This window comes from Condylostylus longicornis, unplaced genomic scaffold (assembly GCF_029603195.1).
Source record: "Condylostylus longicornis isolate FDR11 unplaced genomic scaffold, ASM2960319v2 ptg000005l, whole genome shotgun sequence".
Taxonomy (NCBI): domain Eukaryota; kingdom Metazoa; phylum Arthropoda; class Insecta; order Diptera; family Dolichopodidae; genus Condylostylus; species Condylostylus longicornis.
Window position 1 is genome coordinate 37853 of NW_026577974.1, and position 13357 is coordinate 51209.

General features: G+C 26.9%; 3 protein-coding genes across 7 annotated transcripts; 1 reads left to right on the forward strand and 2 right to left on the reverse strand.

The window, feature by feature from the left end:
- Nucleotides 1-97: 97 nt before the first annotated feature.
- Nucleotides 98-6096, reverse strand: LOC129615228 (peroxisomal acyl-coenzyme A oxidase 3). Of its 4 annotated transcripts, none has more exons than XM_055530346.1 (13): nt 5958-6096; nt 4306-4421; nt 4113-4242; nt 3924-4061; nt 3464-3766; nt 2509-2696; nt 2271-2431; nt 2097-2218; nt 1566-2037; nt 1358-1512; nt 1174-1305; nt 474-629; nt 98-422 (listed from the first exon to the last, which is right to left on the reverse strand). In XM_055530346.1, the coding sequence occupies exons 2-13, from the start codon at nt 4320-4322 to the stop codon at nt 315-317; spliced, it is 2082 nt and encodes a 693-aa protein (XP_055386321.1). In that variant the 5' UTR covers nt 4323-4421; nt 5958-6096; the 3' UTR covers nt 98-314. The 4 variants fall into 4 exon arrangements, with proteins under 4 accessions (XP_055386321.1, XP_055386331.1, XP_055386311.1 ...); XM_055530356.1 differs by lacking the exon at nt 5958-6096 and adding an exon at nt 4525-4652; XM_055530336.1 differs by lacking the exon at nt 5958-6096 and adding an exon at nt 4482-4652.
- Nucleotides 6097-6301: 205 nt separating this feature from the next.
- On the reverse strand, nt 6302-8579 carry LOC129615247 (probable RNA polymerase II nuclear localization protein SLC7A6OS). The gene is made up of 4 exons (XM_055530373.1): nt 8136-8579; nt 7627-8075; nt 6753-6937; nt 6302-6691 (listed from the first exon to the last, which is right to left on the reverse strand). Exons 1-4 carry the CDS (start codon nt 8310-8312, stop codon nt 6474-6476), a joined length of 1029 nt encoding a protein of 342 aa, XP_055386348.1. The 5' UTR covers nt 8313-8579; the 3' UTR covers nt 6302-6473.
- A 1899-nt stretch (nt 8580-10478) lies between these two features.
- LOC129615936 (heparin sulfate O-sulfotransferase) lies at nt 10479-12603 on the forward strand. 2 transcript variants are annotated; one of them, XM_055531378.1, is made up of 8 exons: nt 10482-10760; nt 10818-10934; nt 11012-11091; nt 11155-11240; nt 11295-11433; nt 11496-11593; nt 11657-11779; nt 11955-12598. In XM_055531378.1, exons 1-8 carry the CDS (start codon nt 10628-10630, stop codon nt 12196-12198), a joined length of 1020 nt encoding a protein of 339 aa, XP_055387353.1. In that variant the 5' UTR covers nt 10482-10627; the 3' UTR covers nt 12199-12598. The 2 variants fall into 2 exon arrangements, with proteins under 2 accessions (XP_055387343.1, XP_055387353.1); XM_055531368.1 differs by having other exon boundaries at nt 10479-10760; nt 11155-11433; nt 11955-12603.
- Nucleotides 12604-13357: the final 754 nt, after the last annotated feature.

Here is a 13357-nt window from a genome sequence, read left to right on the forward strand (position 1 = left end):
ATACGAATGCATATAATTGCAAATAAATAACCATAGCTTATTGCATATAGTATTTGCGTTTTAAAATAATATCTGAAATGATAAAAAGTCCAGGGAGTCGATTATGTTTACAAATTTTTATTAACTTATTCATACATTTTACACCTCCTCCACCATATATACTTTTGTATTAAAGGTACCGCTTTTAGTAATTTAAAAAAAAAAAAAATTATTCTAAATTTTAAAATTTCAAACTATTTCTAAATTTCAGGAGTAATAGGCACAAGTTGATTACTTTTTGTATAAAAAGTTTAAAAAATAAACAAATATTTCTTTTACAATTTGTGTTTTAAATAATCTTTAAAAACAATATCTTTCCACCACTTAGGCCGTTCAAGGCAACCCGGGGTTGTCAGTATGGCACGCTGCAAATAATGATAAATCTGAAAAAAAAAACATTGAGCTTTGAGCTTTTTAAAGCTATTTAAATTTACATTTCCATCACTCATTCCTAAAGCTGAGTTTGTAATGAAATCCGGAAAAGCGATTGAATCAACTAGTGAAATACATTCCTTTTTCAAAATTGAAAGCAATTTCAAAATGCCTTCTTGGTAAAAATATGATTGTTGCGCATTTTCAAAAAATTCGCCCTTTAACAAAAAAAATACATTAGATACTTTAATGAGTAAATTATACGAATGCTAAATGCAATAAAAATAATATAAAAACGGTAACCAAAATATGTATGTTAATATAAAGATCATTGCCTGATTTTTATGCCTGTAGCAGTTATAAACTTTTTTGAATGTTTACATTTGTAACAATTGCGAACATTTTTGAATTCATGTATGTATATATTTAACGCATAGAAAAATATTGACGTTACCTGAATAAACTGAGAACTTATATGCTGTACCAAACTGAAAGATTGCAAATAGAACTAAACAGTTGTAGTAAATTTTAAAAAACGATAAAAATAGAACTAATAGTCTTTTTTGCAAACAGATTTACAATTTCATCTATATTTAGGCAAAAAGCCTTTGTTTGAATTTGGCAATGTTCATCACGTTTTGAGCTAGATTCAGTATTATATTTCAGGTATATTACATACCTCTTCTAAATTTTAGGTGCTTTTATAAAAAATGTATAAATATATAAATCATATCAATATAGAGTTGAGTTGTTTTTATTTACCTGAAATAGCACATGCAAATGCTTCAAAATTATATTAGCTCCAAAGCATGATAAAACTTTCTCAAGCACCAATTTTTCTGGACTATTTTTAAGATTTTTTACTTTTTCATGGAATACGTAGAAAATCATTCTCTAATATAAATTCTTCATTATTACATAATATAGAAAAAAAAAAACTTTTTACGTGTGCATATATAATAGCAAGAGTTGCGGCGTAAAAAGATTGCGACTCATTTCGAATTTCAAAGGGTGATTTTCCTTCTTCTTTCAGGCACTTGCACTTGCTTACGGTAACATTTAATTGCCATGAAATTAACCAGTCTAGAACGAACATCAAATCTGTAAAATTAAAAAATTTACTTCAATTACAAATAATAAAAACTGTCGCTTACTTTCAGGAAACAGAGCTTCATCAACATTTTTAAAAGTACATTTTTTTTTTAATATATTGTCCATGCTTGAAACAAAAACAGCTGATTTTAGAGGTGACACATTTTTAAATTCTTCTTTCGATTTTTTTCGCAAACTAATTAACCAATTCGAAGCTTGTTGAATTAATACATTGTTTGCTCCTTCATATGTGCAACTTGCATCATTGTCGTTTCTTAGTTCTCCTAACGAACTAAGCCTTAAATAACCATGTCCACCACAAGCTTCTCGACATTCTTGAATCCCATCTTGGGCGAGCCAAGCTACAACCGCTTTTGCAGCAGAAGATAACGCATGTATTTCCATACCTACATCTGATACATCTCTTTCTCCTGTAATTAAAGCAATCTGCATATCTAAATTCTCATTTGATAACCATGCTGCAAAAACCCGTATTGCATAAACATTTGCTAAATGTGGCAGAAGGCGGTATTGCTAAAAAAACGATTAATTAGTATTCCTTTTCAATAATTTTTTACAGTACTCTATGTTACTTGAGATTGATATTCAATAATTGAAATCTCTTTCTCCTCATCACTTGGCCCGAATTGTCTTCTACAAGCAGAGTAGCGAATAGCTATAGTTATAGCTTTAGTGTATCCAACCGCTACCAAACCTAAAATAGCATCGTTGTCTCAAAGTTTTGAAATTTAAAAAAATTTGGTTACCACAAATACCAACACGGCCAGACGAAAGTGCTCCTAAAGAAGCACCAAATCTTTTTCGACTATCTGAATATTTCGAAAAAAAATTACCATTTTCATCAATATCGCCGGTTTTTGATAACAAATTTTCTTTTGGAATTTTGTAGTTATTGAACATCACAAAACTGTATACAATGAAACAATAAAAAAACTGTATTTAAACCTTACTTATGTATGTATGCAAAAATAAGTTAAAAAGTACCCATTATCTACTCCATTTAATCCAATTTTTTCTCCCAAATCCCCAACTACTATCCCCGGGTGTGTATTTAGAGTTTTAGTATTACGTATTGGTACCAAAAATGAATGCAATCCATGGTGTTTACCATCTTGAGTATATAATTGTGCGTATACTATAGCGTGCGTACAGGTTTTTCCTAAATTTCCGACCTTTCAGCCGCAAAAATATTATACAAAAATCAATTTCACATTTAATAAAATAAATAGATTTAAGTATTGGCTAACAATTCGTTTAAATTATTCTTTTTACCATTCTAAACATAATTTTTCTAGCTATTTTTAACAATCTCAATAAGGTTTTTTACATTTTATTAGGGCCCTTAAAATCTTGACAAGAAATGGTTTTTATGCTATATCTCCTGTACCGTATAATATTTTTTATCCTTTGAGGGCTTAAATTAAAGCTTAAGAAAGTGGCCAAAATTCTGCAATAAAAAATTGTGGGGATAAAAAATTAATGGAAAAAATTGGTTTTTTTCCAAAGTTCGAATGCGTTGTATTCTGAAAGTACATAAAATAAAAAATAAAGTAATATATTGCTTTAATAAGCTCCTTACTAGCTCTTTCAGAAACTGTTGATTTGAAACCGTTGTCTTTTTCGGAAGGGAAGTTATAAGCAAAAAAGCAAGTGAAAATTTCGTCAAAATTCGTTAAAATCCCTGTATCCCGGAAACCGTTTCGTTTTGAAAACTAGTTCCAAACAAAAATTTTACCCATTTTTGATGCCCTAAATAACGATATATATTGTACTCTTTACTAAATCACTGTACTATATATTGTACTCTTTACTAAATTACTGTATATTATCAATGTACATATATCTATTTATTACCCCTTTCAAAGGAAAAAAAATGCTTAAGGAAAATTTTTAAAAGATAAAGAAAAGATGTTAATAACAAAATGAAAAAAAAAATTACCCAACATTTTGCCGCTTGAAAGTCCGGAGAATGTAAAATAAATTCTTTAGTGTTCTTATCATAAGTAGCAGTCGTTCTCATTCCACGTACGTTTGTACCATGAGAAATTTCTGTTAAAGCGAATGCTCCCAACACTTCACCTTTTAAATTTTTTTCAACGTATTTGATTAATCTGTCACTTCCCAAAGTAACTAATACTGATGGAAACATTCCAAAGCAAAGCCCATATTTCACAGACATACTAGGATCATAAGCATACAACGCTTGTGTAAAAGCACTTGATAATTTCGGGTTTTCCATGTACTTGAAAAATTTTGTGAATTTATTTATTGATGAATTTATTCAAATTTATTTTATTATTTCGGTAAAATATTTAATTCTATATTTAGCTAAAAATATTAATTCTATATTTGGCTAAAATATTTAATTTTAAATTTCGAAAGCAACTTCGAAGAATTACCTCCTTAATTGAATACATCTTTTCATTCCACAGTACCATTTGACGCTTGGTTGCAATATGCCTTTGTTCATCCATAGATAAAACTAGTGATTCTCGTTGAAATATTGGATGTTTTTCCATAAAACTCCATATTTTATACTGCAATAAAATTTAATAAGTATTTTATTGATAACAAATCATTTTATCAACCTGAAATCGGATTTCGTCTTCGCTTTGAAGTAATAACTTAAGTTTCTTATAACAAAAAGACGATAATTTTCTGAATTCATTTAATTCGCCACTCTTAAATTCTGGAAATATGTTCAGATCGTTTAAAATACTGAAATCAAATAAAAAAATTACTATTTTTAACAATATAAAGAACAACGGTTTTATTTCTCACTCAGAATTTTTTTCCATTTCAAGTATACTGTTGATTTAAACGTAAAGTATAGAATTTAATTAATTTTAAACCGTTTTCAAAAGAATCACAATTTCTTCTTCACACTATCTGAAAGTCTTAAAGAAATAACAATTGAACACTTTATTAATGTACTTAAGTTAAGTTATAACTCTAACCTAAAAAAAAGACAATGTGGTCCATCCAATTTAATCTACCTACCGACATTATATCAAATACCACTATAACTTGAAGTCTTAATTTTGTAGAAATACACAACATTTTTATAGAACATATCTAACTTAAAAATAATGTTCTACAAATTATCCAAAACTAGTATACATTTAAGTTAATTCATTGATCACCAGTATCTTAATATATTTATTTAAAATTAAATTTTTAGCAAACTCTTTCTTGTTTATTTATTTTGGAACCTTATCAGAATACAAACAATCATAATGTACATAACGTACATACAAATACATATATAAGAATTTGTACTTTTATGATAGTATGTATGACTTGTGTTTTAAGTTATTTTTAGTACTTTTGCAAAAAAATGTTGAAAAAGGTGCTTATTAATGTCAGTCATTCGTCCGTTTGTCCATGGACATGTTTACAAAACATCTAGACCTTTGAAGATATGCAAACGAAGATACTTTGAAGATATGCACTGAAATTTCATATGCAAACAGATCTTTACTAGAAACTATAAAAAAACTTTTTTATAAAAAAATTTTGCTTTATTAAATAATGCTTCAGTATTTTCACTTCCTGAAGAGAAAAGCGCTGCATCACAAACCACTGGGTTAACTCAACTTTATTTCCCTTTTACACATTTGTTTCAATTTTTTCCTACATATGTATGTACTAGAGGTGGAGAGCTATCGATGTTATCTTTTTACAACTATCTTTTTTTCACATGTATACACATTAATTTATTACATCAGTGAAAATTGAAAAATTTTCCTTCTCATTTCATTCGTATGTACTAGAGGTGGAGAGCTATCGATGTTATCTTTTTACAACTATCTTTTTTTCACATGTATACACATTAATTTATTACATCAGTGAAAATTGAAAAATTTTCCTTCTCATTTCATTCCAAATATTTCCCGAAAACGTGAAGTGAAATGAAGCTAGAATTGAGTTTCATTATATTCTTAATATTCCTTCTTTCCTTTCAATGTATAAAATAATTTTATTAATATTCCATAATATCTCAACTTGCCTGTTTATTGGCAAATTTATGCACATTGCAATGCCTGTGTAAGTTGTTGATACCTCTAAATACAGTTGATCGATATATCGCGATAGTTTTGCGAAGATATATCGAAAATATCGATTGTACTATATATCGATAGTTCTCCAACACTAATAAAAGTGCGTAAATATTATGTTCGTAATATAAATTGTTGACGAAGGGCATATTTTATATTATTAGATATTTAGATGTATTTTGTACATAAGTTTCACTAACAACTTCGATTTATATCGAAGTTTTAAATTTTGCAATACATACATAAGTATATATAAAGATTTCTACTAACTTTTTTAAATTTTAACCTTTATTAACAAAATCGAATATTGTTCAATCAAAAGAAGAGCAAGTGTGGATAAACATATAATGTATGTATGTATGCAGATATACTTACAGTGGATTGATTACATTAATTTACCAAACTTTTTAATAAATACATAAACATGTATACACAACAAACATATAGAAGAAGTGTATAATATTACTATTATAATGTCATATGTATGTAACTGAATCCAAAGTACTTTAATTTTTTTTAACAGCAGTTTAAAATTGATGGAAAATAATTATAATGCCGAAAATTAAAAATGTAAGGCGTTGCCTCGTTATAAAAGAAAAACTAAATAGGTATTAAAAAATATTGCTTATTTTGACAACCTTTTAGAAAGCTGCAATGATAAGGTAAAAGCTTTCAATGCAAAAAAAAAAACAAACTTTGGACCATGAACAATAGAATACATATGCCTGTACGTATATATTTATATATTCGCCATATTATATTTTCCTGTAGAATATAAAATTTAGAAAGTGCTTTGGTGACATTCCTTCAATTTATTCTGTCAAAGTAGTTTTGTTATCAGAAAGTAAGTGGTATTTTTTATGCTTCTGAAGCTTTAATTTATTCGTAATCTTATTCAGAAGTATAATTACTATCACTTAAATCGCTATCATAATCGTGACTTTTATTTTTTTTTAAAATTCTTGCTTTATATCTTGCATAAGCTTCTCCATATCTATTAACATCACAGTAATCTAAATCATCTTCAAAACCTATTCCTTCAGAATCGATTGAGTAGACGAAACCATTTTTGCATTCTTCATCGTCGCTTGATAAGCTATACTCATCATCTATAAAAATGGAGCAAAAATTTTACTCTGCCTAAATTAGCAATTTGGTAAATTCAATTACTAATATTGCAACGTGCTACAGCTTTCCTCATATTTTCTTCATCTATGGAACTGCCAAGAGAGTCGTGTTCAGAATCCGGATAATCATTTTTGTAGTAATCTTCACAGTTTGAGTCGTCTGAATCAGAGTTTTCTGTGATATCACGAAAAGTCTCCTCATATACTAAATTATCAATAAAGCCAACACTAAAATATGAAAAAAAACTTACGTAAATGTTCATATGCATGTGTAATTTCTAGTCAAAAATTATATTTTGTTGCTATATCTAAACAAAATTTTTCTGAATTATCACGAGTATGTTTTAAAAGCATACAAAATCGTATTCAAAACCAAACTTTTAATAACTGTAAATACATGCTGAACTAGGTATATACGAACTGAGGTACAACTCATGTACTTATGTACATGCATATATACATATTCACGCAGCACAAGCAATTAATATTAATAAAGCCGTATAATGCAAACTTGCGATAAGTATAATTGATATAACCCAACGTTGGTTAAGTTTCTGAAATTTTTGAAAATAAAACTTAGTAGAATATATAACTACAATAAGAATAAAACTAATTTCATATTTTGGGTTTTATTTATTTATTTAATTTCAAGTTTTATTTTCAAAAAATTCGAACTTATTCTAATAAAAAAAATTAATGTTAAAGAACTTAATACGTCATGTTTCTATTTATAAATTTTTTAACTAAAAATCTATAACATTGTGTCTATAAATTATATCTACATTAGCATAATACTTAATTAACTCTCTCTAATACTATACGCATAAAATTCAGAGAAATAATATAGGCTTATTTGTAATAAGAATTAAATGTATCGATTACTAATAATAAAATTATTCGTTGTATAGCAAACGAACCTTATATTATAATTATCCATATGGTCAAAATGTGCAGGTTGCTCATCATTTTCTGGTAGATATAAATCATACACATAATTATCTGGCAGTTCATTTTCAGAGTTAAAATTTGTTAATGAATTTGAATTATCGGCAGCTATAGAACTACGATGGAACGATGTAGAAGGTGCTTGTTCATTGTAATCAGTCTTGATTTTATCTCTATCATTATGAGGAACCATATCTTTTTCAATATCGACCACAGTGATTTCTCCTTGTTCGCCGTTTCCGTCACTAGAATCTTTGACAGCACGGTAGCAGTTAACAATTTTGAAGCGGCTTTCATGCATATGATCTTTCATTTCTTGTCTCATTTTCTCTGTTTGATTTAAGGGCTTTCTTTGTTTCGATGTTAGTATTTTGGCATCATCTTTAGTTATGCGATTAATTTGTGAAGTAACTGGTTCATCCTAAAAATTAATAATTTAATACCATACTTAAAACTTTTTTTTATAACATTAGCTACATACTTGACATTCTACGGTTCCTGCAAATTTCAGTACAGTAGATACCTCTTCTTTCAATTCATATACATTCCCTACATTTATTTCTTCACCATTTTCTATTTTTCTCTTTTTGCAATTTAATACAAATGCTGTAAGTGGCTCTTCATTGATACGACGTTTAACACGCACTACCGCAGACATTTTATATCTACTTTACTTAAAAAATTCTTTAATCTTTGTAAATTGTACAGTTAATAAATTAGTCAAAAATTTTTTATTTAGTTCAAAAAAATTTAATAATAGTGCAAATAATTAAATAAAATTATTGAGCCCTTATGTATGTTATAAATAAAATATCCTTTTATTTTACTTCTGGCTTTATCTACTACGAGTTTTCCAAGTAATTTTGAAACATATGTATTTATTTTTATGAACCGGAAGCTCATATTGCAAAAGTGCTACCATCTGTAAAATAACGTGATCTAATGTTTATTCGATCTTTACTTTATTTATGTACTATGTTGAATGATATTTGTGTGATTACACATATTATAAGAATAAAGTGAACAACTCAGGAACAAATAACAATGTTCTTTCCTTGCGACAGCTAGAGTCGTACAAAATGTCGCAGAAATGTCGTCCTTCTTAGTTTTTTAAATCGCTTTGTATTTTTTTTAATTTTTCTTTTGAAATAATAATATAATGACAGTTTTTCTCGCAACTTTTATTTCGTCTCAACGTTTGTCATTAAATCTTTATCACATGTTGCAACGACAAATATTCAATTTTTTTAAATTCTGCGACGGCGTTGCATGTCACAGCGATATAACCTACATTACTTAAAAGATTTGTTATGGTTCGCAAAGTGAATATGTATTCGAAGCGAATGACTTATTCGAATATTCACCGACATAGCATCATGGCTTGCCAACACCTGAATGTCCTAGATACCTGAAAATCGTATCGAGCTTTGAGAAAATGACATTCGAAGTTATTGAAAAAGGAAAAAAATGAATGTAGGTTATAAAAATAAAAACATTTTTTAAATAATTTTATGTTGAATAGATATCTTAAAATTTTTTCTTAAAGAAATAAATGAAAGTGCGTTTTCATCGAGTGCCGATTAATTTTGTTATACTAGATATTATTTATTTTAAAAATCTTTTTTTTAATTACGTTTACCTTATAGATATTTAAAAATTAAAATTTATTTTACTATTCCACCCTAAAGTCCGAAAATAATATAAACTATCAACTGAAAATCATTACAAAGTTTTAAAAATTACTTCTAGCTACATACAATTTTTATTCGCCTAATTTTGACATTTCGCTCGAAATAATTTTATACCATTTAGGCGAATTCGAGAAATCCCATAAATCAGTTGATTGAATATTATTTCGATACTTCATGCGACTGGCATTGCCGCAGTGTTTCAAAAATGTGAACAGCTCATAATGCTTTACAAATTACAGTCAATAAAAAGTTCACTACATAATACACTTCTTTGTGTTGTACAATAATGTATTAAAAAATATCTAGCAAAATTTATTGCAGTCATTTAGCACAATCTACTGTTTCTTCTAAAAAATCTGATGAAAATAGATAAATTTCTATTATTTGCCGTGAGAGAAATTTTGATGTCATACAGGGTTCACATACATATACAATAACAATTTTTTTAACAAATTAAAATTAAAACACAGAATTTATGATCTCATTTTTGGCTGATTGTATTTAAAAATGTAAGTTTAGTATAAATCGTCAAACATTTATAGTATCAAAACTCGTTTTTTCCGATTTGGAAAACTATTTAATATGTATGTTTATGCTTATTTGAATATACTTAAACCTTCTCTAACTATATAAAGAAGTGTTGTCTATTTTATATAATCAGAGAGGAACTTTCATCATTAAATTTTGAAGGGCCAAGCAAATTTAAATCTTCTCAATGCAATAGTTCACTTTGATTAAGTAACAAAAAACAATTAAAAATGATTATACATATGTATAAGATGGAAAAATCAATATGAATATTTTATAAGAGAAAAAAGAACAAAATCGTAAAAAAACAAAATAAGAATTGGTGTTTTTTAAAATAACATTTTATTTATCTTCATTTTCACAATAGGTAAAGTGGCTTGTTTTTTTACTGGGTGTCTTAGTCTGTTTTGAAATATTTTGTATCTGCGAAGGGCCCAAAAAATTCTCAATCGAGTCGTAAACGGCCAGCGGGCTTCCATTAGGCAGCAATAATTTAAATGATTCCCGGGTCTGGAACACAACACAACAATGGTAATACTATATATTGAATTTTTGACAATAAAACTTGTTTTGCTGTCAGTTACTTTTGCACTTTACTTTGACTTATGTATATTGTATATTTCGAAATATCAAGCATTTTTACTAAAAATTATTTTCAAAATTTTATTTATTTGGGAACTATTTTTAAAAATTATCTAATTTTTTTGAATAAAATTAATCTATAAAAAATGATATAAAATGTTGAATATAATAAATGGAATACAAGAAGTTAAAAATGTTGCAAACTCGGCAGCTACTTTTGTTGTTTATTTTAGTAATTTTTGTTTTGATAACATATTATATTCTTTTGTATTCGGAAATAAAACCTAACGCCTTATTACATGAAGGTAAGTTTATGGCACATACAATAATGAAAAAAATATAAAAGGCTCATTATTTTATAGCCAAGCAAAATAAAATAACAGATGTTACAAATATAATAGACTCTAATGAAGATCTTGTAGTGCTATATAATCGTGTACCAAAAACTGGTTCTACTTCCTTTGTAAATATTGCTTATGGTGAGTTTTTATTGCAAAACCCTTGTTTAACAATGAACACAATTTGACCATATTTGTGTATTTTGAATTTGTTTTAGATTTGTGTAAAAAAAATAAATTTCATGTTCTACATATCAATGTGACAGCGAATATGCATGTGTTATCACTTCCAAATCAAGTATGCTTTTTTTAAATTATAAAAATGTAGGATAAGGCAAGTTTGAAATTAATAAATTTTCAGATAAAATTTGTTAAAAATGTAACAAGTTGGAAAGCAATGAAACCTGCATTCTATCACGGTCATATGGCTTATCTCGATTTTTCTAAGTTAAATGTTGAAAATTCTCATAAAAATCACTTTAAACATAATAAAAATTTTAGATTCCAAACTATCACCAAACCAATTTACCTAAACTTAATTCGTAAACCACTTGATAGACTTGTTTCATATTATTATTTTCTACGTTACGGGGATAATTATAGACCAAACTTAGTGAGAAAAAAAGCTGGAAACAAAATTGTATACATGATAATTAATGTGTTTCTTCAATAACCAACTAGATATACTAAAATTAATTTCAGACTTTTGATGAATGTGTTAAACTAAAGCAACCAGACTGTGATCCAAAAAATATGTGGCTGCAAATTCCATTTTTTTGTGGCCATGCATCTGAGTGTTGGTATGTATGTTTTTACTACGTTATTTAGAAATTTAATATGTTTTAGTTATATTAACGAAACAGGGAACCAGGAAGCGAATGGGCTTTAAATCAAGCAAAACATAATTTAGTCAATGAATATTTCTTAGTAGGCGTTACGGAAGAAATGGAGTCGTTTATTGATTTACTTGAAAAATCGTTACCGAGGTAAGTTATTAACTAATTTAAAAAGTAATATATACGTAAGTATGCAATATTATTAACTAGAGGGGCCACTTTGACATGCTATTATTTTGAACAACTTTGTATTTTTATACGTACAGTTCAGTGAGACTGAAAATTAGTAGAGTTGTTTTTAATCTTTACCTTTTTTGCTTTTCAGAATATTCAAAGGTTTCACCGAACATTATTTGAATTCAAATAAATCACACTTACGACAAACGACGTCAAAAATAGAACCAACTCAAGAAACCGTTGAAAAAATTATGGGTTCTAAGATCTGGAAAATGGAGAACGAATTGTATGAGTTCGCTTTGGAGCAATTTGAATTTAACCGAAAAAAATTAACGATACCAGATAAAAATAAACCGCAATCTTTTATGTATGAAAAAGTAAGGCCTAAATGATTAAAAAAACAAGGAAAAATAAGTTTCAAAAGACATACTTAAAAATAATTGTTCTTCGTTAATTGATATAATATTAAACATCTTTTTCAAACAAATTTCAAGAAATAATCCCAAAAGACTTAAAGATAAATTATTAATTTAATTTTATTCAAATTAGTTAAAAAGTATTTTTTGCTATTAAAATTTTTTTTAGTTTAAGTTTGTTTATTACCTTATTAGTACAGAAATTTAATGCTCATAGCTAATTTCGTATCAGTGTAATATATTTTAATAGAACATTTTACTTAAAATTTTTATTACTATTTATTAAAATCTAATAATTTATTAAATAGTAATAATTTTTGTAAATTTATTATTTTTTTAAATACAAGTGTATACCTATTTGGTTAATTTGAAAACAGAAACCTTTGTACATAGCTATAACTGTTAGAAAACTTAAAATTATAGTTATAAGCCTAAGAAGAAAATTTTTATATGCATATTATGTATGTGTAGAAAATAAACAATTGATAATAATTTTAATGTTCTTTAATGTTTTTTATTTATGTATATAATGACATTGCCAAAATGTAAAAAAAAAATATATTTATATATATCGTATATTGTTACCAAATTGTTTATTTTTTTTTGTCGCAGTCTGTAATTTATTAATTTTTGAATAAGAGAATTCACTAAAAACTTGGAATTCTATGAAAAAACAAAAAACATTGTTAAAGTTACATACATTAACAATCATATCACATGCAACACACGTAATCGTATCAAGCAAAAAAAAATGTCAAAGGAATGTCAAAATATGTGCTTACAGAAAATGTGAGAAGAGTTTACCTTTAATAACTAATAATAATTGTAGCATATGAATATAAGCAGAAATCAAATAAAAAAAGTATCTATATTGTATTCAATTTAATAAATAAAATATTTTAATACATCAATATATGTAAGTAATAGCACGTAAAACAGAAAATTTCATAAGAATATTTTAAAAGAATTGTAACTGGTTCCATTTTTAGCATGTTTTTTTGAGTTAAACGGGTTTGAAGAGGTCTCGTAGTACGTTAATATCTACATATGCATATACGTATAGGTAGTTTTCTCTATCTATAAACATATGTGTGCATAAATACATTTATATAAAATTGTAAATATATAAATAATT